Source organism: Acyrthosiphon pisum, chromosome A1 (genome assembly GCF_005508785.2).
Source record: "Acyrthosiphon pisum isolate AL4f chromosome A1, pea_aphid_22Mar2018_4r6ur, whole genome shotgun sequence".
Classification (NCBI taxonomy): Eukaryota; Metazoa; Arthropoda; class Insecta; order Hemiptera; family Aphididae; genus Acyrthosiphon; species Acyrthosiphon pisum.
This window is the reverse complement of record NC_042494.1, coordinates 92,630,440-92,654,756: the sequence shown is the minus strand read 5'-3', so window position 1 is coordinate 92,654,756 and position 24,317 is coordinate 92,630,440. Positions and strand designations below refer to the sequence as shown.

General features: G+C 33.8%; 1 protein-coding gene across 4 annotated transcripts; it reads left to right on the top strand.

Annotated features, from left to right (window-relative positions):
* The first annotated feature begins 370 nt into the window (after positions 1 to 370).
* Positions 371 to 24,315, top strand: LOC100161012 (uncharacterized). 4 transcript variants are annotated; one of them, XM_008180331.3, is made up of 4 exons: positions 371 to 1,074; positions 19,962 to 20,088; positions 22,749 to 23,065; positions 23,973 to 24,315. In XM_008180331.3, exons 1-4 carry the CDS (start codon positions 972 to 974, stop codon positions 24,107 to 24,109), a joined length of 684 nt encoding a protein of 227 aa, XP_008178553.1. In that variant the 5' UTR covers positions 371 to 971; the 3' UTR covers positions 24,110 to 24,315.
* Positions 24,316 to 24,317: the final 2 nt, after the last annotated feature.

The following is a 24,317-nucleotide window of genomic DNA, read 5'->3' as shown; positions in this document are numbered from 1 at the left end:
TCGAGGTGGTTTTCCTCGACGCGGAGTGCCTATTGGAAAAACCACCGCTCGCTACAAATATTATTGTCGATACGAGCGACACATTATTACTATCAACTCAATTCAATATTATGTGGCACGGGCTTTTTGTTTTTGTTTTTCGCGTTGGCGACGACGACGACGATGACCGACGACCATAATAATATAATGGTACGCTCGAACGGCGGCGGGCGGCGCGCTGTAGAACGGCTGTGACCTCGCCGCGGTCGGCGGCGGCGGTGACGTCGCGCGTGTTTGCCGCTAGGCGGCGCGCCGGTCGCGGGTCCCCGGCCCGGCGACACCGCCGTCGCACCGTGCCGGGCGAAAACGCGTTTTTAAAAAACTCAATTCCGATCATTCCTGACATTCCGATCCGCACTGTCGAAACCGCAGCACGCATACACTCTCACACTCACACGCTCTCTCGCTCACACACGCACACACACATTGACATGAGCGGATATTATACACGCAGCGCGTAGAGCGCGAGCGCGCGCGCGCACGTATATGCCGCAGTGACGTTCCCCGGCCCCGCGGGACACCACAACCGAATCCGTTTGAGAACAGGTAAGTCCTCTGGTCGGGATCTCGTACTCGCCGCGGCCGTCCGACACGTACCGTACGTAAAACCGACCTGTTCATCACGACTGCTACAACTTATTGCACTTTGTCGTTCGGCATATGATAATATTGTTTTCACAATAATAATATAATAATTGTTACTATTATTACTACGACTGCTGCAGCTGCTGTCGTAGTATTCTGTCGCCGGTACCGTTTCTTCTACGCAAGTGTCGCGCGATCGTCGTATTACTACAATTACTGTCTGTAATCATCTAGTCGTACGATATAATACTATCTAGTACGATCGACATAATATTATTTAAATCATAAGCTCCGCCGCGGTGCAGCGGACGACTACGACGACGACGACTACGACCAAGACGCGAGGTATGGAGAGCGAATCGCCTTTGGAAGTGCTGTCTAGGGCGGCCACGATGCTGCACAGGGAGGAGACGGCGGCCGCGGCTGCTGCGGAGTCGTCTTTCGCCACCAGTGAGTACCCAAAACTACCTACCCGGCAAACTGCATGTTCGGACCATAATACAAGGTCTTGTCGCAGTTCTCTAGTATTACTGTTTTTATCAAATATAATTATTCAAATATACGTAACCTAATGTGTACCGGCCCGAGCTCAAACATATATAATATGTATTCATATTATGATGTTATATCGTTAATCGCGTCCTGTCGGGGAGAAGACTCGTAGAACATGCGAGAAGACGTTCACGCGTGCCGCGGGTTTCCCCGGTTTCCAAAGCCCGAGAAACGTGCGCGCGTATTGCCGGACGCGCACGCCGCTCGCGGGGTCGCTGACGTATCGAGCGGAGGTTTTTTTTATATTATTTTCGCTCTCGTATCCGACGAGGACGACGAGCGCTCGCGCCGGTATCTCCCGATCGTTATCGGCCCGGTCGATTTCTCCGGCCGGCCGCCGGTTGGGTTGCCTATGCCGCGCGCCCCGACCGGCCGGATTCCCTCCGCGAGGCAGGAAAACTCCGACCGCCCCCGCCACCCGCCCACCCACACGATCGTTTTTTTTTTTTTGGCAAGGAGGGTGTGCGACAGGCTCGCGTCCGACTCGTTATTGTAGTCGACCCAAGCCAACTCCGACTACCACGGCGGCGGAGGGCCCGTTGTCGTATTTTGCGTAAGGTCCGCGTACAGTTTTCAATATTGTAATGTACCGAAAAACAACAATTTACATAATATTATGTTACGTATTATTATTATTGCTATTAGCCACTAAACGAGTAAACGATAAGAGTGAGTATCGCCACAGGAAGACGAGCGATATAGCAAATAGAGTGTCCCGCTCGGAATGTATTGATTTTACAATGGACGTGTGTTTTTCGATTTTTTGTGTCCGAAGACACGTCTTTTTCTAGTAGAAATAAAACGAAGCTCCGATCGTCTGCTTCGATGAAGGCTTTTGGTAGCAAATCGGATCTAGTTGTTACTTTTAAGAAGAGTTCAAATTACGAATTTCTCAGTACTTTTTAAAATAATTGGTAAAAAATAAAATACGTACAATAATTGTTAAAATTATTATAATATTATCATCATTAAAATAATTGTTTGTTGACCTTGGTTAGCAAAAAGTTAGACCTTCCTCACTCATAATCGCTTTTCGTCGTATTTCGTATGTAGCTATACAATGATTATCACTGAATTAAAATTGAACAAATCCACAAATCCATTACAGTGCCGAGTACTCAATGACGAGGTATCTCGACACCAGCTACTGTACGACAGAACTTGGTGGCTTTTTTTAAATTTAATTTTCGACCAACAAACATGCAATGATTTACATATTATATTCAAATTGAATTGTTGATGTCATATATAATAGAGTTGTCAATAAAAACAAACACTCTAAAGCGGGTCATCGGTCAAGTATTAATTAAAAACACATTGCCGAATGCATATTTTTTTAAAACGTATCATCTACCTACGTCTACCTATATCCATATTAGACTATTTACGATAACTAGTTCAAGTTGCACAACATATTATAATAATGCATTAATATGTTATACCTATGTGTTTTGTGTTTACATTAACATAACATGAAAATAATAAATTAATTCATTTTTCAATGCTAAATATAATATTATGATTTTGTTTTTAAATAACTTTCGGTTTATGAAATAATCTAATTATCATTTACCTATTTACTGTACCTAGGTATTTAGTATTAATCATTTTTAAATCACTGAACTTTGACAATGTAATGTCTTTAATTAACACATTAAAAACAATTAAAACGATAAGTTTTAACAAATAACTCGATATTCATCGATGTACTAATATTGTTACCTAATGTTAATTAATTTCATGTCAACTAGGAAAAAATAAGTTGGTATATAAAAGTAGAAAAAAAAGAGCAATAAAATCGAAAAAATTAAAAAGAAATTGGGGAATTCGCTCTGTTGTATGGTACCTAAGTGCCGAGTTTTTTTTAGAACGATCCGTCGGCTTATAATATAACATAATATATAGATTTGACTTTTATTGAAAACGGTCCAGTAGTTGTAGAGTTTATAGAGTAAAAATAAAGAATGAAACAGTCGTTTTTAAATTTATATAATATATAGATTGTATATTGTATTGATATTGCCGAGGATATTGCTTAATACGATAGGTTGAATTAGTTTTTGCTCGGGACATTGGATTTATTATAGATGTTATTAAAATATTAATTATCAAGTACCTATATATTTATTTCATATATTAACCTAATGTTATTCATTTTTTAATCAATGTATCGAAAATGTTATTGTGTAAAATATTATATCGTAAAATACACCAAAAGTCAAAGTATTAGTCCCCAAGAAACTTGTTTTGAAGTAAATCTAAGCGACTAAAATCTTGTACCCTTATTACGTACCTATTCAAGGTTTAGCTATTAAAAATTGAAAATTTCATACATTTTTAACTAAAAAATAATTTTCACATGTTTGTAATTTTTAAGAATTTGCAGTATTAAAAAATTTAAATTCAAATGTTTGTATAAAAACCTCGATGAAAACCCATGCAACTATGACTGTATTTTAAAATTGTATATATAGCTACAAGAACAATAGTTATGTGGGATCATGTTCTAACTTCCAAGCTTTAGCCTAAACATTTGAAAATTTAAAATAAGTCTAAATGCTTTGAAATGCTTATCGTATACCTATATGGAAAATTATAATAATATTTTAAATAAAAGTTAAATGCCCAATCAAAAATAACAAATATTATACGTTTGAAATTTGAATATCATACACAATTCAAATACTTTCCAATGTCGTTAAAATGTACACTTAAATCTCTCGTCAAAACTGTATGTGTGTGGACACGTCAAACTTATAAGAAATCTTGTAGGCATTACATTTTCAGTTGCAGTGGTGTCAAAATTTAAAAAAAATTTGATTTTTTCATTTTAAAATAATTCACAAAGTTCCTTGATTTTGATAGCATTCCGTATAAATTTGAACTTAAAATGCTAATAAAAAAAATCATAACTTCGTATTTTCATTATTCAATTTGGGTTTAAAAAACTTATGAGGAACCTTGTATTGAATTTTCAAACTTTTTTACACTCAAACAATTATAAAAAATACGAAAATCGAAAAAAAAAATTTTAATAATATCCATGTTATAATATTATATTTAAAGATTAAATATATTTTGTGTCAATTATCTGACATGACAAACGCGCATCATTGCATCATGTGTGTACAGGTAAAATTAAAATAAATAACTACCTACATTTTCTTTTCGATATCTTTCCCAAATTTACCAAAATTATAATTGGAGCTCATCGGACCCGGATTTATAATATACTTACCAGTTATAATATGAGGAGAAATATTATCTATGTTAGGTTCCTATTTATGATATTTATTTATAATGTGTTTTTATTTATTGAAAAACCTACAACTGTATTTTTTTACTTTAAACTGTAATATTTTAAATTAACTTAATTTAGATATTTTTGGAATAAAATTAACTTTAAGTTAACACGTTAATCTTGAAAAAAGTAACTTATTAAGTTAAAAGTTAATTTGAAAAAAAAAGTAACGAGTTAATTAACTTAACGTTTTAACTTAATTTTAATTTTTAACTCGTTAATGCCCAGCCTTGTCGTTAACCTTACTCTTCTTATATACCCATTCAGTGTGCAGTATACTGACTACAGTCATATTATTATTATACACACAACGGATTCTCAAGTCTGTACACACTTAATAAATATAGCGAATATCCTCTGCAAGCGTATTATATAGCCATTTGGACTACTTTTCAGTATAGTCTTGACAGTCATCTTATTCGTGAAAATTAGATTTTACAAGAACGAATACGAGTTTGAGAGTTTATACTTAAAAAAACACTTCGCGCGAGTAGGTGTTTATATTCGACGAACATTGCGTAGTTCTTGGCGAATCTTACACTGTACGAAAATATACCACTCTCCCGGTGCTTGCCCGTAGCCAATTTGAAAATAAAAAGGATTAATCGGATATTGAAACGATTTTCAGAACGATTGAAATATACTAAAAGCTCTCGTGGCGAACGTATTAAATTAGGTACCAATATAATGCGCGTTCAGTCTTGTAAAAGATACTTTTAAAATTGTATTTAAATACAGATACAAATACATACATTCAGAAAGTATTTAAAATACATTTCAAATACTTTAAACAAGAAGTATTTAAGAACAAATACAAATACTTACCATGTATTTAAATACATTTACTCAAATACTTTACAACACTGTACGCGTTGGGTACATATTATTTGAAAACTCTGCTTCGATTTACGAAGCCAACTGCTTGCCACTTTTTCGAACACTGAACATAATATAACAATGATCGATGTGACATTGCATAATGTTTTTCTTTTGTATCTTGCCAACATAAAAGCAGTAGGTAGGTAGGTTATATTATATATAACAGGGGAGGCAAACATTTTTCAAAGTTTTTAAAAAAATTCACGTACCAGTAATAATACTATGTTCATAAATAGGTACAATTTTTTTCAGGGTAATGGGCGTTTTGAAAAAAATTCACTACTTATTTAATAATTTTTAATATCAGTTCTGTATTTTTTTCCAACCTTAAATATGTTATTGATAAGACACAACCAGTATTTGCATCACCTAACAAATTCTATTATTTCTCTGATTGGATTTGAAATAATTCATTGCAGAAAATAAACTTTCACATATTGTAGATAGGCTGACGTGAATATTGAGTTATTTGGAATGATCCACTTTAAAAGCAGAAAATATTATATTTGGGAGCAGTGAGTTTGAAACTTTTATAATTTTTTAGAATTAATAAAAAAGTTTTTCACTGTATATTCTCAAATGTAACTGGATGCATCTCTCCATTGAAAAAACGTTGGAGACTAGAATAGACTAATTAAATTCTTCTGTTTGTGATATTTTGCCGACAATACAAGTGATTATAATCTATTCAAACATTTATTACTATAGCATTATTATATATCCTGCAGTACTGTTCGGTGATAAAATTGTTTTGTTATTTTTTTTTCTACTCATAGTCTATATATTGTTAGGTATCTAAATTTAATCATGGAAAGACAATAATTGCTAGTTGCTACTAACTATTTAATATTTCAAATGTATTTATGTGGGTACCTATATATATGAATTTATACAATCAAACGTATTTATTACAGTTTAAATTGTATATTTATTAAAAAAAGACAAAACCTATTGAGAAAATTCAAAAAATGTATATAAGCACTTCTAACTAAATGCCAATTAATCCAATAACAAAACAACATATTGCACATGATATTGTTTAGATACATAATAAAATATATAAATACTCGTGTATACTCTTCTATTTCTATAGTTATATACTTCTATGTCATCATTTCAGAATAATTGACTGTGAAAGTTTCACAATTTTAAGGTAGATAAAACTTACACGACATAATATTAACAATGATTAATTTGTTTATTTGACCTAATTAATTATTTATACAGCATCATCAAATATTTTCCACAGTTGTCGTCACACACAAAATAATTAGTCTCGGTAATTTTACTTTAACTGTATGTTGAGGTACGCGTTATACAGGCGCATACTACATAGTCTATTCTATGTATTGCGAATTGTGAAGTTTAAATAATTAGTTAGATATTTTAATAAATTTTATATGAAGATTTAACATAGTTCTGTTTCAACTTTTATTGCAGCACCTATTATACTTGACTTGTTTTTCATTCTATATGGTTAAGTATGGGTTATATAATTATAAATATTATTGTCTATTCTAATAAATTATAAAAAATACATTTTTCTACTATGCGTTTGTATACAACATTAATCCTTAATTAAGTAATCTTTGAATAACTTACAAACTAATAACTACCTGCCTATATAGATATAGTCGTTATGTAAACTAGCTTCTCTCTTAATAACACTTGACTGATTAGTGATTATTGTGTAGTGTCGCCTTTACCATTTTACCAACACGTATAATGAATACTAAATAAATAGAAATTAACGCTCGTTCGTATATGTAACTGTAGAAAATAATATAATATACATTTTTTTTGAAACACATTACTACACTGTTTTCGAACAATTTAGTTTTAAAATAAAAATTATGCATAAAGCCCAAATTGGACAATTACAATCTTATATCTGTACAATATTGTCCAATAGAATTCTGAATTATTAATTTAAAAAAATAGAGTTAAAAGATAAATTATTTACGTAATCGTTCATAAAAGTTTTAGTTTGTTCCTATTTAATTAACTTAAAATTAATGTTGAATTATCTAGGTACATTTGAGCATTGATTAAAACACTACAAATACTTGTAATTATAATCAATGGATTAGGTTATTATCTAGGTAATTATATTAGTTCAGAATAATCGAAAAATATATGTGGGTATTATTTTATGAATCGATTCCATACAATTTTAAACTCCAGTATAAATAATATCTTATTTAAATATGTAAATTGTAAACTCATCCTTAAAATGTACCGTACGCCTATAATTATTTTACGTTTAAAAAAACAGCCCGGTACCTAAGTGCTTTGCTGATAACAATTACAATTTAAATAACCATGAATTATGTGATGGTTAGATGGTGTATATAATTTTATCGACTCTGCATTGTGATCCTGATTTCCACACTATAAAGTATAAACTATAAACTACGTATACTAAAGGTTGTATTCAAATTTAACGCCAATATATTTTTGTTGATAAACCGTCTTTTACACCGTTTACTCCGGTGGTATATAGATTGCGTTGTGTTGTTCAACATTAAACGGTATAGAGAGGGGATACCGAACTTGTACTAGATGGGGGGTGGCGTTTATTACTGCAACAGTAGGCGAAGGACACGTGTTGATTTCTCTATTCTGTACTCAGTATTGTCTCGTGTGTTGTACAAAGACATGTGCATTGCATTGAGCTACTTGACCGCACTGTGCATACATTTATTTAATAATAATTATTCACTATAGTTTGATTATTTTTTTTTTTTAATAAATTATCTTTTGATATACCTATAATAATATACTTATTGCACACATAAGTACGTTAAACAAACATACTATTTTTAATTATTATGCATTTAGCCTAGTAGGGTACTGGCATATATATTATTACCATATATTTGTGTATTATCCATACTTGATTATATGTAAAATTTTGTTTTTCACTTTAGGTTTTGAAAATTAGTCAAAATACAAATAATGGTATAGTTGACATATAAAAAAATTTTTTTGGACACGAGTCATTTATACTCAAAAGTTATAACTTTTATTCCACTGCATGTTTTTGTATATTTGTTTGTAACTTAACATTATTCAATATGTATTTAATACATGCTATATCTACACATAATAAGATTGATAGTTATTTTAAGTTTTAACTATTGCCGCAGTGAACCAATAATTTTGTTTTTATGTTAAGACTATTTCATAATATAACCTATGATAACTTTGTAAGCAAGTAATTGTGTTTAGTTGCATTTAAGCACCTACTACAGTACTACACAGGAAGTGTTAACATTTTGTTAGTATTTATTCCAATTGTGGTTCAATCAGTTTTTTATTATGATTTAGTGAAAAGTGAGAATCTAATAAATAATATATTATATTCTATCTTCGTAAAATCAAATAATATCATATTGACCACAAATCTGAAATAATCAGACATAATAATATAACATTAAAATATCCCGGATAGCCCCATATTTACGTGAAAAGAATTTAAAATTGTTGCGTTCTTAGTTAAAATACAGGATGTTAACAGTACCTAACAAAAAAAGGATGAAAAGTGTGAAAACACTTGTTTTTTGTAAATTGTTATATCTTTAACCTATGTAGTTTTTTGATTTTAGTGACTATATTTTTGTATACAGTTGAAGAAATTGACTTTTTTGTTATAATTTAAAATATTTCGATACGGTGCTATACTTTGCAGACGAATTAAAATAAATATTGGTCGATGAGTTTCAATTGGTGTGTTTTTTATTTTCAATTCAGAGTTCAGACGGCGGTAAGTGGTAACTGCCCACCGATAATACCTTGCGATTTAAGCGTATTTAATTGGCCCGATTTCTTTGGAAATACATACAAATTGTTGGCAGTACTTGTTGCGTCATTACAACATCGATTGGTTATATTATTATAGGTGCCTAATTTGTTTTAAAAACCAAAATTTCCAACGATTTAATGACAACATTTAACGTTAATATTGTAAATGTGACAATTTATTATTGTCATATTTGTGGATTATTATCTTTTATTTGATTTTATAATATGCAGTTATTTATACTTCTACAATAAATGCATGACGTATAATGTGCTAATGGTGCGTTCAAACAATTAATTTTGATTTTAAATGCCCGTGGTTGATGAGAATAATATAATATTCAAGTATATCATGTAATAATAATATATTATTTAGTATTAATTTAGCACTTTACAAACTGAGTACATAATGGCTAACAATTAACAATTGTATAAACAATATGCTTACGTAGTTTTACGCGTATATACATATATATAGTATATACAACATATATTATAATACATTTAAGTACATAAAAGTGAATTAGTATGTATAGTGTATTCTTAATCTCCATTGTATATAATAAATTATTAATTAATAATATAAGTAGGTACTATGTCCGATCGTGTTTGCATACATTATAATACACAGCACAACATATCGTGTGCATATTGAGCCATAAAAGTTAAATCGTTTTTGTATTAAAAAATAATTAATCATATTTTTTGTCATTATGTGATTTATTTATTTTAATTTCTAAAATATCCAAAAATAAATCAAAATTAAACAATTTTAATTTTAATTTCTTACAACCGCGTAAATTCTAATATATATTATACTCGAAAAAACATTTAATCACTATAATATATAATCTAAATAATTTGGAATATTTTTTAATTACCTTTTTATCTGTATAGCCCTATCGCGTACCTATATAATATAATTATTTTACGGATAAATATAAATGTATACTTCTGTTAAAAACAAAAAAAAAATGTAAAACCGTACATTTTTCATATATATTGGTACCTAGGTTTTGAAAAACTTTTCAAGACAACAATGTACCTATTTATGCTCCTTTCGAATTAACTGATATTTTTACTTTTCACTTATTTTTGTTTATAACTGACTATAGGTGTCATATAGAACTTGCAATGTATTAAAAATGAAATTATTTGTAAATATATGTAATATATATTATTATATCGTAATAATAGCATGTCTATTGTTCTGAAAAAATATCTTCTAAAAATATGTCATGCCAATTGTTTTAGTTACACTTAGATGTCGGTGGATGTTTTCTTTGACTTTTTTTTTAGCAATTGTTTTATTTGCATTAATGATTATACGACACGGATAATAGTATTTCATCCCACAGTTTCCGATCGACCGGCTTTTCCCGGGTGAAAGCGTTAGGACGATATTCCGATGTAGCTGTCGTGTTTTTTTTTTTTACACTCCCGGTAGTTATAACTGTTTTCTCGCCGATTTCCTCGGGGAGTAGCAATTTAAGTGCGCCCACCGATACAGATTTTTCGCTGATTAATGATGACTGTAATCTGTAAGCAAGAAAAAAAAGGAACCCAATCGAACGAAAATTACCGATTTCTAGGTACCTACCTACCTAATTTATATCAATTCAACCGGCTTGTATTTCTAACGCGGTTTTTACTCGTATATAGGCACTGTGGATTTGTATAGTTGGTACGCAAATCTCAAGCTTTCTAAAATATGCATGTTTTATTTTTTTTATTTTTACAAAAAGGCCACCGCGTAAGTATTCGAAATATTTTGAGGTCAAAGCCTCGCGCGTAGAGATAATAGGTTTATATATATATAAAATGCAAAACAGAATGCCAAATATTTTGGTCTTTCCGTCGTGGAAAATTTATGTGTTTAAAGTCCATGCCAAACAACCAAGACAATTATGTGTGTGTAAACGCCTACCTACCCACCAGCACGGTCGCCCTGTCTGTTTTCAAGTTTAAAAGTGCACGGCACCACCTCCTGTGCATACGGCATAGGTATAGGTGCGTATCCGCGCACGCGACGATAAAATCCTTTTGGAAGAGTTCCAAATCATCGATGAGATGTATTATAAACAATATGTTTATACGTTGTATTACAATGCAGACGGTGTTTTGCTTAGTCACACGCGAGGCCGTCAGGGAATATAATATTTGTTGTAATATTATTATCATTAAGCCAAAATTGACAACGTAAAGTATTATAATATGTTATTACTTATTCAATTATTACATAAATGTATAAACGTAGTCTCCTTTACATAGCGTGCTCTGTTTTGAATATAGTCAATATATATCAAAATATTTGAATATATTCACTAATAATTATTCGCTAAAGCCTATACTAGATGTATACAGGGTGATTTTTTAAGCACGCTCGTCCTATTTTTATGCTTAAACTATGAATAGGACATTCAAATGTTGACATTTGGAATTTTTAAAACACTTGAAGACTATATATTATATTATGTTCGAATCTTTGATATTTTTCGTACTACTTATTAAGGATGATCCTGATACAAACTTCTGTTTTTCAAACAGGAACCCAACCCCAAATTTTTAATTATTAAGCAGATATTATTTTTCAAATTTTGATGTATCTAAATCAAAATTTGAGAGTGTATAATATAGTTTTTGAGGAATATAAACTTTGTGTAGTGAAGCTAATAATATCATGTCGTACAGTATAACTGGTAAAGTAAAATGGTGGCATAGACGATTTAAAAAAGTTAATAATTACTATTGATTTTGAAGAAAATCATCTGCTAAATAATTTGCAGTATTAAAGGAGAAGGGTTCTCATTTGAAAAATTGAACTTTGTATCGCCACAGGGCACAGAACACTCCTTCATTATAGAACAAAAAATGATAGAAATTTGGAAATGCGGTCTTAAGTTATAGTTAAAATATCAAAATATCAGATTTTGAATAAATGTACTATTAAAGGGAAAAACGGGGGTGAGCAGGCTGAATCTATCACCATGTATGCTATAATGTGTCCATATCAATTAAATCGTTAATTTTAAAAGTTTTTAAATATATTTTGTCAATTCCTCAAATTATGTAGTTATACAACGTGATTGCTTTGACTTTTGATTGACTTAATATTAAATTTTAATGTATCCATCAGTAATAATATTATTTTTTAAACTACCATAATATATTTGAAACCTAATATACACGTATATAATTTTTAGTTAAATGTACTTTAGAGCGCATGGCCCACCTATAGGGGTACATTAAAATTTTTTTTTTAATATTTTAAAACAACGTTGGAATTATAAATAAATACTGTTGAAGAATTGAAAGCTTTGAATGTACATAACTGAAATTTGTGACAACAGAATAAATTATTATAATGTAAGAATAGCGCACATATTTTTTTTCGCGGACAACAGATAAGCATTGCATGTTTGACATCTCTAATTTTAAGTTCAGCAGAGTTGTTTGGTATTATGTTGGCTTTATAATATTCTTATTTAAATGATTCACTCATTAGTCATGTCTATTAGCGTTTTCTTCGTATTTATCTATTAACGATACAAACAGCTTAAAATTTAAACTATACTTATTTTCATTACGAGAAATAATTAAGCACATTACTGTTGTTTTTTTAAATTACAAAAATGATTATATTTAATAACATATAATTGTAGGTATGTATAATGGATGTTATATGGTCACATTTATTAATCCTCTACAATTTTAAGTTTTCAACCAATTACGAATGAAAATAGTAATCGGTTAAACATATTTGGCTTTAACTATATGAAGGTAAAACGAACGCGACTTAAGTCAATAATTATTAAGGCTAGGGACTAGTGTATCCCCGTGGGTATTCTTCCATTGATTCGATTATTCAAACATATTAATATTTCTTCAACATAATATTATATCAATCAATTTAATCTCTCGTATTTTCAAAATGTTGAAATTAGTAAATTCGTAAAAAAAATACATCCGAGGGGAGAACTGGGGGCAATTGCCCTTCCCCCCGTTGACAAACAAATATAATACACACACACACACACACACACACACACACACACACACACACACACACACACACACACACACACACACACACACACACACACACACAACACACATTTATAGTTCGCTCGCTGTTAATTATTGAAATATCTATCGATTTTGCGGCTTGACCCCAACAATTCTATATCAAGTGCTACCGTAAACCGTAGAACAATACATATTATAAGAAAAATACGTATATATAGTGTTTTGTCTTGTGAGCACTTGCAATTTATTGATGCGTTGTATAATATTTATTGGTCGGAGCGTTCCATACTTTGGAGTTATTACCTGCCTATATATAGGTAATAGGTATAATATGATGAGTGGTTATAGTGACCAATAATAGTTATAAACTTCGACTAACGACTTTGTTGTTGTTTTGTTGAAACTTGGAATTCATGAATGGATCTCATTACATTTATGTGATTTATTAAAAACGTTAGCCAATCAAAAAACCGTTAATTTTATATTAGGCTAATCGATGTACCTCGCGTTTACGAAAAGATTAACTCTATTCGTAGGTTTTCAGAACAATATAGCATAATATGTATGTGCGACATTACCTGTGTATAGACATATTATATACTATATAGTGTTGTAGGTATAGTATTACACTACGCACAGAGATATTCTCTTTATAGGATTCGCGCGTATAGAACAAAGCTAGTATACGAAGTATATAAATATAATATTACGTTAATGTCATAAACCTAAAGGCTAAAGTAGTTTCTCATCAGTTTGCTCATTAGTGCGCTGCGTCGTATGCTACCTATCCCATCTTTATTATTTCGTCTGTGTCGGCGCAGATCACCGGTCCGAGTGATCAGTGTTCAAATATAGCAATATAAATTATAATCTATAATATCGCGGGTACGCAACGGGGTGTAAGTACCTACTACGTCATTACAATATATTATAATATTCTTCCATCGCCATAGACGAAATCATTAATATCCGACGTTAGAGGTCTAACGCGCTCATATCGCTTGTGTAGAGAACCGCTTAAGATTCCGTCGGTATATCCGTCAAACCACGTTGGAAATATATGGAAATGTATTCCAATTACACGCGCGCGTATACATAATATAATACGATATTATATAGTTCGCCAGAAGCGTTCACACACTATATTATAATACGTTTTCCGATCGCACGTCCGTTGTCTGCGCTGTATATCGTTATTATTACTATTCCTATATACCTACCTATATATTATTATTATTATTATTTTATAATATTTTATTATGATATATCGGCCGCCTCGATCGTAAAATCTCTGTTGGGCGCATTGTATATGGCAGGTATACACACACCACTGCAGCGCGTTTCCGAATTCGGTTCCCACGCACTGATTTACGATGACGACGCGGACCACCTTATCTTAATCGTCTTTTGCTACCGTCGCCGCCGCGTACCCTATACCCTAATAATCGTATGTGTTTATAATAACATGGTATACACATCGCGTGAGTGCAGCACGACCAGTAGCCCGAGGTGCCCTGTGGTGGCGCAGGTACAGCGGTCGGACTCGTCTCGTCGATGATGGCATAGCCGGTCCATCTCTCGCGTCACGGTTTCCGGAGCTCCTCGCCAGTGGTGTGCGCGTAGTTCAACGACTGGACACACGATTTAATTGTTTTATCCCGTGATTTAATATTACAACAATAATAGTAAACATATTATAATATTATATTATCAAGCCGCAGCGTGCGTGTCTTTTATTATATTATAATAATATTGCGATCGCGAGAGCGTTATTATTGTCGTCGTCTTCGGTCGTAGTAGTTGTTGTTGTTGTTGTTGTTGTTGTTGCTGTTGTCGTTCTCACCCGAGAGGGGAGGAAGACGATTTATAATAATATATAATAACACGGTAGAATATTATAATAATATAACAATTCTATACGAACGTGTGTGTGTCTTATAAACTCGTATGTACACGGCACAAGAATGATGTATGTACATAATAAATGGGTACGTTTAGGCCGGAGGCGTTGTAGTTTCCGGTGAACCCTTTTTTACATTATTTATCGTGCGTGTGTGTGCGCGCACCTGTGGAGCACGGGTCGGGGTGCCCATTAATGAAAACGGCCGAGGACGCGTTCGCGGTGTACTAGCGCGCGCGTGCGCGGGTCCACCGCGCCCGACCGGACGCCGCGCGAACGCTTCCTGGCCACGGCGGCGCGCAACCGGTTTGCCGCAGCCGCACCATGAATGAACCGCGGCGACGCGGACAATCTTTAAAAGCGGCGGCGGCGGCGCGACGACGACGACGACGACGACGACGACGCCACCGCCGACGAGCCGCAGCCGCCATTCATCGTTCGCGACGCGTACGGTTCTGACACGCACTGTCGACGCAAACAGAGACTGCAGTTGTATAGTTGTCATTCGTTGCACACACACACAATATTCATTATTCTTTTTCTTCTTCTCATAATTATTATTGTTTCTCGTATTCGGTTTGGCTTTTTTTTTTTTTGGTTTTCTCGAGTTTTTTACTTGTTACGATTCGTCGATCGTCCGTTTAATATAATAACGTATATCATATTATATTATATCACAGTACGATAGCGCTAGATCGGGTTATGAGCCTGTGCGTCATGTTCTCGAGATACGAACAACACAATCGGCACCGGGACGGTCGGAACAACAAGGCGGACCGGACCAGACACCTGTGGCAGCCGTGGGTGGAGAGGGCCGCCGACTACTTTGACGGTGAGACGAGCCGGACACCGCGATTTTCCGGGGCTCTTTTATAATTTATTGTTCCTATATAATATATAGTGTATTTTTATAATATATTGTATTTTTATTTTAATGTTTATATGCACGAGTGCAACAAGCACGATTCGAAGTCGGTGGGTACCGAAGGGAGCTAAAAATTCAAAATCTTCGACGTATAAACTTCAGAGGTGTGCAAGCTCTTACTTAACCGCTGTACCTATGTATATTATACCTGCGATGTCGCGTGGTGCACTCGCGTTATTGTCGTAACGGGTAATATACCCATGGATTTTCGTTGTGCAACATACTATTATGTCCCATATAATATAATATTATACTATGCGCGTTATTGTGCCCATTATGTTATAATATTTTCGAAATTAATCGATCGCCAAACAATATTTCGTTAATAGGGTTCCGCGCACACTGACTATATTTTTAATTTATTCGACGCCGTCATATATGATCTTTTTCGTTCGTCTGCGGCTTGTGTTTTCGGTGTTGAAATCGCAATTTATTTTCAATACAGTGTCTTATTATATTGTAGCATGTGGACAATAAGTATTATAAAATATAAGTACCTAGCTGATATCTAACAACTAACCCGGTTGCGATAGTAATTTATTCATTGTCGGAAAATTAAATTTTTGTCTGTCGAAATTTACTCATTGACAAATATCGTGTGTTCGCCACACACGCAGGATAATTAATTACGATATTGAGTAGTGTACGCCAAATACATACAGTTTGTTCTCTATTTATTGGTTTATTCGTATTTAAAATACGTAAAATCTGAAAATATTAATATCAAATTATGGGCATTATGTTATATTATAGTTAGGCATGTAATCATTATTATAATAGAATATTATTATTTATTGTGTTTGTTTTTCACAGATAATATTATTTTAACTGTTGGAAAACAATAAATTTGTAAATGAATTGCAAACACAACGAGACGTGTGTGTTGGTACTTGCACGTGGAAATATTTTAAATAATCGTGCACAAAGTTCACTTTCAACTCAATTTATGCAAATTGAATTCGTTGTAATTACACACTTTAACGTTTAAGTCTTCACTGGTCCAATTAGGCGTATTTATTATTTTATTTATGTTTGGGTATAGCACTGCGCAAACTCATTTCGTGTTAAATACTCGGACAGCTTGTAATTATTATTACTAAACTACAATATTTCTAAAATGTCAGTGACATAGTGTTCAAAATATGAACGTGATTTCAGAGGAGATTCGATTAAACTGTAATAATAATATGTTGATATATTCACTGAAACCACCATAGAATGTTTACTTAAATTGGTAAAATATCGATAAGGGTGTGATATTTTACATAACAATATGTAAACAAAAACTAATTCTCTCCCCACACCCTATTGGGTGTGTACCCGCCTAACCAGTTGAACTCCGAGAGTTACAATGTTCGGCCACCTCATGTTGTGTGATAATAAGATTATACAATAACGTTTGAATATTAATTAATTGAACATGCAACGTTCAATATAATATGCATTCATCGGAGTGACATAATAATATGTAATGATTCGATTCTTCTACATAATATATTGTTATGGACCGCGGGTAGTTAGGAAATTGCAGATGACAATATTAGATACATACCTATCTATATCTTAACAATACAATGTATATAGACATAGGTACTTTAGTACTTATATTATTCTCGCTCGAAACTATAATGATACATTTGATGCACTTTAATACATACTTAATAATATAATATATAAATATATATATATCGAAATACAAATATCCGATGAAGTATTTAAACCCCGTTTTTGTATATTATATATTATTATTATATCCGCCGAAGGACCTTTTTCATTCGCGTGACGATACAACTCGCATCGATAACTATTAATTTAGTCCCATAAAGAAACGTTAAAAATACAATTGGACGAATATAACGATAAACGACGATTACGGCTATTAATTATTTGAAACGGTAAAATGTGAAATAAAATAAATTAGACCAATGCAGAAACCGAAAGGCGCGCTCGATGTGTGCAGCTATAAAACAATAAATTTGTTCGCATACGATTTATCAATTTTCTTTACCTCGACCGTAATGTTATTATAATATATTGTAAAGTGGCGAGTGCCGAGAGGTTGAATTTTTTTTTTACTTTTTCGTCCGATATCGTTAATAATATAGGCAGGTATAATAATATATAATATACATATTTTAATAATACAATTCCGACGAACCGATGCGACGGATAATCTTTTTACAATATACATTATGTGCATATTATAATCCTCTTGTTTTAAATATAAACGTTATCAATTATGTAATTTATTGCGATGGTCGTTTGTATTATAATAATTGCGCTGCGCGGCCGATGAATTGGTCATCCGATTTCAAAGAAATCTATTGTTTATAGCAAATTATTATAATATACTGACGTAAAAAAAAAATCAATAAATTTGTTTTTATTTTCGATAATCGGTTTGATGACGGCTGTCGGTCTGTGTACATAAATCGCCATAAGGCTATCATATTATTACTATTATTATAATTATTATTAATTTACTGGGCGAGTGCCGTACTCTATGGTGCCGTCGGGCCATAATGTTACAACTCCGAAGAAAATAATAACACACAATAGTCCCTCTCACATAGATTCACTATAATATCCAGTCATCCCGCGCGTCCGTCCAACTATCCGCGTCCGATGATGGCGTTAGTATAATAATAATAATAATAATAACAACAATATATCTAATAATATTATTATTATTTAATGTTAATCACGAACAGGAAACTCGCGCACTTTGTTCGTATGCCAAGTGTGCGTGTGTATACGGTCGTCGTCGTCCTTCCGTTCTCCTGCGTCGCCGGCCAGGACGGTAAAACGGAAATAATAATACGACAACCATAATATAATAACGCAGCGAGGACTACGTGTGTATATATAATAGCGATGTACCTCTACGAAACACATAATATTATATAGATACACCGGACACACAACACTCGTCATTCGTCGGTATATACACGCGTGTATTATGTATATATAGAGGCAGTGTTCACGTACTTTGTTATTAATCTCGCATGCAGCGGAGAAAAAAAATTATACGAAGCGTACGCTCAGCACGATAATAATAATATAATATTACGTTATTTATACGATCGGTCGGTACGTTAAGCCGCGCGCGCGTTAATCAAATACCGTCGAATCCTCCGCAGGCCACACGCCCCGAGACGCGTCCTACCATATATGGGCCATGGGCGCAAGCGGCGTTTAAGATTTGGGGAGGGGGGGGCCCGAAGATTTTGATGGACGTTTTTTTCATAAAGCCTGTATCACGCGGTGTAAAATCTCCGGTTTTTTTTTTGAGGGGGTAAGGGGACATACAACCCCCCGGGGAGGATAGGTGGCTCGGTCCGGACACCCGTTATCTGCGCCCACGAATATCTGTAGGTGCGCGTGACGTGTGACGATATAATAACGCGATAACGTTGTGCCGCAGCGAAATCGCATAGCGTTGCAGCGGGAAACTCAAATGTATTTTACGTCATTATACGATAAATCGCATTATAATATGCGTCGCTCCGGTGCCGGTACGCGTGTATAGACATATATAGATATATTATGTAATACTATATGGACATATCGCGACGTGGCGGTGGGAAATGTGAAGAACGCTAGGAATTCGTCGAGAATCCCGCAGATGAACATTATGTATCGTATGTTATTCATTGTAATATTTGTTTGAGATATTTTATTATACGCACAGCCGGTGTGGTGGGCACGCCGCCGTCGCCTGCAAGAGTGGTATTACCGCGGTATACGCGTTTCGTATTTTGTTATTTTAATACCGTCATTATAGAACCGGTTGGATTAAAAACGCATAAATTCTTCCGATGCGCGCGTGCGACACGCGTAGCTCGACTGCAGGATTTTGTCCGGTGGCGTCGTACCTTTATGCATATTATTATTATTATTGTATAATGTTAATACACTGTTTTTCTAAATGAGATTTTTCCGTTTTGTCGCAGATCATTCGAGGTCGCTGTCGCTGAGATGTTCGGCGATGGAGGGAACCGTCGGCACCGTCGGCAAATGGAAGCGGGAGAGAAGACACAGGGCCGTCTGCACGTCACCCGTATCGCCAACTCCGCCGCCGTGAGTATATTATACGACGCTACAGCAGCTAACCTAACCAACACCACCTGCCTAACCCTCTTTTACTAATACCCCTGTACTTAGTCTGGTCGCAACCGCGGGGTGGCCGCAGGATGTTCGAATATCCTCGATTAGGGGTGGGGTTGGGAGCGAAGAGGGACGACTGCGGTTCTTCGATTTCTTGTCTAAGCGGTTTTGCTATTATATAATAATATATATATTTATATTGTTCCTATAAATTATGTTTGCAACAGATGAGATTGATTATAACACAGCTGGTTTCTAAAAGTTTAAAATTGTATGATATACATTACTAATCATGTTACATGTATACTATTCTTTGTTTTATATTTAAAACAGAAATAAAAAAATCGAAACAACTATACAAATCGATAAAGTATTAAAGATAATTCAAATAATTTTTACAATACAAAATGTCAAATGGCGTTATAATTATTGATAAATTTAACAGATTTAGTTAAAAATTAAAAACGGACGACGGCAATAGGCTATATATTGCCACATATTGGTATGTGCTAATATAGAATAAGAAGCGCGTATGAAAATACAACCACAGCTAAAGGAATTTAATGATCAACTACATTACTAATTTAATTAGTAATATCACAAACAAGTTTCGGATATTTCGAATAATTGTTTTTTATCATATACAAGTAATTTTTGCTGACAAAAAAAACCTCAAATTACTCGAAAAGTAAACAAATATAAATATTTTATAGAAAATAATGGAATACATTCTGAATTATGAAAATCATAGGCTAAATATTCATAGTTATCTCGAAAATGTGTTCAAATATACGCAGAATGCATTTCTTTGCTACAAATTCTGGGCGTATAACGCTGAACAAAACGTCAACATTTTTTATCCCAACAGAGCAACGTATAAAAGTATAATACCTAATTATACCTATTATACGAATACTTGCTCTCTATTTTTTGCCATTGCTCATTTATACAATTCAAATGTTGTCTGTGAAAGCAGATATATGCGAGATGCGAGCCGAGCAAATAATATAATGTCACAAAAATGTATATTATGGAGGTACACGAGTGAAAAGATAAAATAAAATTCCTGACATCGTGTTACCCAAAAGCATTAGTTATTACTTATTAGTTTATGACCAATGTCGAGGTTTCAACGTGCGATATCGTCCACTAGGTTCGATTTACATCGACTAAGGAGCTTCTTCCAATTTTTGGCTTTATAAGAAAAATACCATCAGACGAAGCGGATTGTCCATCCAACTCTTATTCAGAACGTCGCACGGAGTGGTCTAAAACGTTATTTTAGGCGCTTAAAAGTCCTATTTCAAAATGTGTTAAAAAAAAAAAGCAAAACTCCATAATCATATGTTCTTTAGCTCAAATATAAAATTTCACAATCATACATTTATTTTTATTTAGTTAATTTGAACATGAAAACCGTAAGTCTTGGACGTTTTTTTTTTTTCGTTATTTTTAATGAACCTTAATACTTTAATATCAGGGAAATATCATTTTTTTTTAATGTATTATTTCCTTTAGGTGTATTAATGGTATTAAACAGTTAAAAAAAATAAATTTTTTAAATTTTGAGTTTTTTTTTTGTTTTTAGCGTGCCAATGAAAATTACTCAATTTTACCCAAATTAATATATATATATACATAAATTAAAGAAAGTTCTCAGAATTTTGAAAATGTTATTCTTTTTAGCATCCATAAGGAATTATTGGGTACAGAAATTATTTCTGTGAAATTTGTTGCAAAAAAACATAATATTCAATGTTTGAATATTGCGATAAAGTTTACTGAAATAATTTCAGTAAGCAAAAAAAATTACTTTTCCAAAATCCTGGGAACTTTCTTTATTTTATGTATATACATCAGATTTTGGGTAATTTTTATTTACACGCTGAAAAAACCGTCCTCTTAATATACTTAAAGGAAATAACAAAAGAAATTTAAAAAAAATTATATTTCCCTTTTAAATAAAATATTAAGTTTCATTAAAAATAACAAAAAAAAAAAACGTCCAAGACGTACAATTTCCATGTTCCAATAATTATTAAAAAGGTAAAAATAAATTGTGATTATGATTGTGAAATTTTATATTTGAGCTAAAGAACATGTTTTGCCTTTTTTTAACACATTTTGAAATAGGACTTTTGAATGCATACATTTTAGGCCCTAAAATAACGTTTCAGACCACTGTGCGTCGCTGACTGATAGCCCAACTACAATACCAAGTCGCCTCCAAATCGAGTTTCCCTCCTCGGCTATACTTCGGGGGCCTGAGGCTCTGGTATACCTATAGTACAATAGATAAAATAAAATACCTGACGTCGCTGCACTATAGGAACCGGTCATAGAGGTGTGTGCATCTCGTGTTACCGTCACCGGGTTACCTGAATATTGGTCAGTAGCAGCAGCGCACATAGGATTTTTCTTCGGAAGGGTGGGAAAGGGTTATTAAATAATTTTCCTGAAATATATTAGCACTACGAACAAGGAGCATTTTGTAGAAATACATTTCGGGTAGAGGGGTGTTTGGGACCCTCCGCCTCAAGTGTGCGCGCCATTGACATTGGGTACGACCTGCAGTGTTGCATCCAAGTTACTGATTGAAACGATGGATTAATATATCACGTGTATAGTTTCAGAAACTCTCAAGAGCCGCTAGACATGACAACGACTGCTGGTTCCAGGGCGCTGCCCAAAGAACGAGCTTCGGTGATCATGGCGTCGCCGGCCACCGGACACAGGGCATTGTCGTCGTCGACGGCCGCGGCGACAGGCGGCATCAGCGACACAGGCATCGACGAACATTTCAGACGGTCGTTGGGCAAAGACTACATGAACGTGTTCGCGCCGGCCGCTGCGCAACGACAACAGCAACAGGTCGCCGTTACGGCCGCCGCCGCACCATCGACCGATGGTGACGATGACGACGACGACGACGACGACGCGGGATTATCAGGTACACATTAATTATATAATAATTATATACCAATTGTGTTTGTTTACGTTTGCCCTGCTGACCAGTTATACCAATATTGAGCTTACCTTTTAGTTTCAATACTATAGACAAGAAAAATATTATGTTTTTGTCCAATCTAAATTCGTCGTCATTGATAAAAGTAATCGAAAACCTAAGGGCTAAGACTCACATATTCAATTGGGTAATTCGTTATTGCAGATTGACTGATTAAATGTTTTTTGTTTTCGAAATTAAAAAATAATATACATACTATTGCGTTTAAAATGTTTATAGGTAGTAAATTTGCAACCAAAATCCGTTAATAATTCGGGACTTTTATGAAATGTGATTATTATTGCCAGCGTGGCAACTTTTACACACCGCTGATACCTCTATATAGACGAAATCAAGTTTTCATTATCTTTAGCTATTATCAGCCTGATTGGTTCATTATACACGGCAAAATACTGTAGATAATGGAGTGACACACAATTACGTTACTATTGTTAAACACTGCTATATGATATGTCCAATTTTCATTCATTTTCATTGTATTTAAAATGTTAACATTTTTTTGTGGAAATGGTTTAACAAGACCCTAACACGCAGATAGGTGAAGGTAATTTTATGCGCGATTGGTAAACTCCCTCCCCTTACCATACACACACATACCGCTGGTTGAGCTGCAGATGTGACAATGTGGGGACTCTTGTATTTAGAGTTGGGGGTACACATCCTGATAATATACTGTAACTACTGGATCATCGGGCAAACATAATATTATGCGAAACTGACCAACAAGCTTACAAGCTAATACACGATATAGACGATAATAATATATTATAATATTAACGTTCGAAATTGCCTGACACGACCAAAGTAATGAATTAAAAAAAATTATTTTCAGCGGTCGACGATCATTTCGCCAAAGCTCTGGGCGACACCTGGGTAAAGCTGCAAAAAGAAGAATACCAGAAAAAGAGAAAAGAGACAGCCGCCGCTGCTGCTGACGGCAGGCAAAAAGTGAACGTATACGCGGCGTGAGGGAGAAAACCGACCGAAAAAAACGGAATAAAAAATGAGATAATTTTAGGGGATTTGTGTTATATTTATATTGTAAGTGCAGCAGGAACGGCCGGATGTGATCCCGGCTTCGGGGCGGTGGGCTAAACTGCGTAGACTATTATTTTATGTATATGATTATTCTTTGTACACTTTAAACTTTGTAAATAAAAAAAAACAAACAAGTATC